The following is a 1,698-nucleotide window of genomic DNA, read 5'->3' on the forward strand; positions in this document are numbered from 1 at the left end:
TTTTTTTTTTTTTTTGAGACAGAGTCTCACTATGTTGCCCTCAGTAGAGTACTGTTGAGTCACAGCTCAAAGCAACCTCAAACTCTTGGGTTTAAGCGATTCTCTTGCCTCAGCCTCCCAAGTAGCTGGGACTACAGGCGCCCACCACAATGCCTGGCTATTTTTTATGTTGCAGTTGCCATTGTTGTTTGGCAGGCTACGGCTGGATTCAAACCCTCCAGCCTTGCTGTATGTAGCCAGCACCCTGTCTACTGAGTTACGGGCACCACCTAAAAGCCCAACAACTTAAAGGTAACTCTCACTGACTAAAAATAAGCAGGGTGAGTATTTGATTTCTTCTGAGAATAAAGTGATTGAAAAGGAAAAATAGTACCAAAAATAAATAACTTACAATTCTTTGATCCACAGCTCTGCCTGGAAGAAAGTAGGACTATAGGTAGGAAAAGAAAAATGTGACAAATGAGCATGAGGCTTATAAGAAAACTCAAATATTTTCATCAACAAAAGTAATCATTTAAACAATTTATAAGACTGCTCTGTAAAAGTATGGGATAAAAAGACACCTAAATGACATAAAATAATTGGGAATTAAAGGAACACAAATGAGTCATTTGCATACCTATTAACTTTGATGACCCAAAGTACAAAAGAGAAGTGAAGTTTAATACAGCTCCTTACCTATGTGAAACCAGTATTATGTGAAAGAGTATATTGCTTCTCAAGATAATATATTAAACTAGAACATTACTCTAACGGTTCAGATTGATAGACATACTAAATATCTCCACCCACAAAATACTCATCAAATGGCTAAGCAGCCAACAAGCCAAAGCAGAGAATCAGAGGCACAACTCCTTCAAAGATAAGAGGCCAATTCCAGTCCATGTAGCTCTTGCTGACAACCCAAATGAATAAGGCTTAGCAGAGTCACAATCAGTTAATCGTTCTAGGGCTTCTTGTTTTTCTCAAACTTCTTTTAAACCCCTTATAAACCCCTAACTAACGGATCTCTCACAGAAACAAATAAAAGAAGTATGAATGCTTTCCAAAGAAAACTTTTAAAGACACACAGCAGGTACATATTGGGACTGAAGAGACCAGAACCTCCCAGAGGTGTCCTTAATTAGCTTTATGACTCAAATCACTTCACTTTTATGAGCCCTGGCTTCTGCATTTGTAAAATGTAGTGATCAGAGTCCCTCTGGGTTCTTAAATCTCTATAATCTGTCCTAGTGAGGGCAAGGAAAAAGGCTCAGAAGGCCTTCACTCGTTTTATGAGTAAAACATAACAATCTGACAAACCTGTAGGTTGTGGGGTTAGCAGATTTACATTTTCTGGAGGCTAAATGGACAGCCTTGTTGCATTTAGCAGTTTGCAAATGGTTCTGGATGAATTCAGCGCCAAGCCCATCTCTGTGTGCCTGCATCCAACTGTGATGAGCCTGTGTATGTCAAGTTGGTGGAGACCCTTTATGCTGAACACCAAATCAACCTAATTAAGTTTGATGACAAGAAACCAGGGGAATGGGCAGGCCTTTGTAAAACTGGGAGAGAAGGTAACCCCATAAAGTGGTTGGTTGCAGTTGTGTAGTAATTAAGGACTATGACAAAGAATCTCAGGCCAAGGGTGTCATCAAAGAGTACTTAAAATGCAAGAAATGAATAAATAAAACTTTGGCTCATGTTCCTTAAAAAAAA

At 39.0% G+C, this 1,698-nt stretch overlaps 1 protein-coding gene across 1 annotated transcript in view; it reads right to left on the minus strand.

The window, feature by feature from the left end:
- The window catches only part of SENP1 (SUMO1/sentrin specific peptidase 1), a 78,914-nt gene that overhangs the window by 25,771 nt on the left and 51,445 nt on the right, over nucleotides 1-1,698 (minus strand). Inside the window, exon 9 of the mRNA XM_023515367.1 lies at nucleotides 392-430. Coding sequence (XP_023371135.1) covers nucleotides 392-430 — 39 coding nt within the window. The remainder of the gene's footprint in view (nucleotides 1-391; nucleotides 431-1,698) is intronic.

This window comes from Otolemur garnettii, unplaced genomic scaffold (assembly GCF_000181295.1).
Source record: "Otolemur garnettii isolate 467f Iridium unplaced genomic scaffold, OtoGar3 scaffold00070, whole genome shotgun sequence".
In the NCBI taxonomy this organism is placed as follows: Eukaryota; Metazoa; Chordata; class Mammalia; order Primates; family Galagidae; genus Otolemur; species Otolemur garnettii.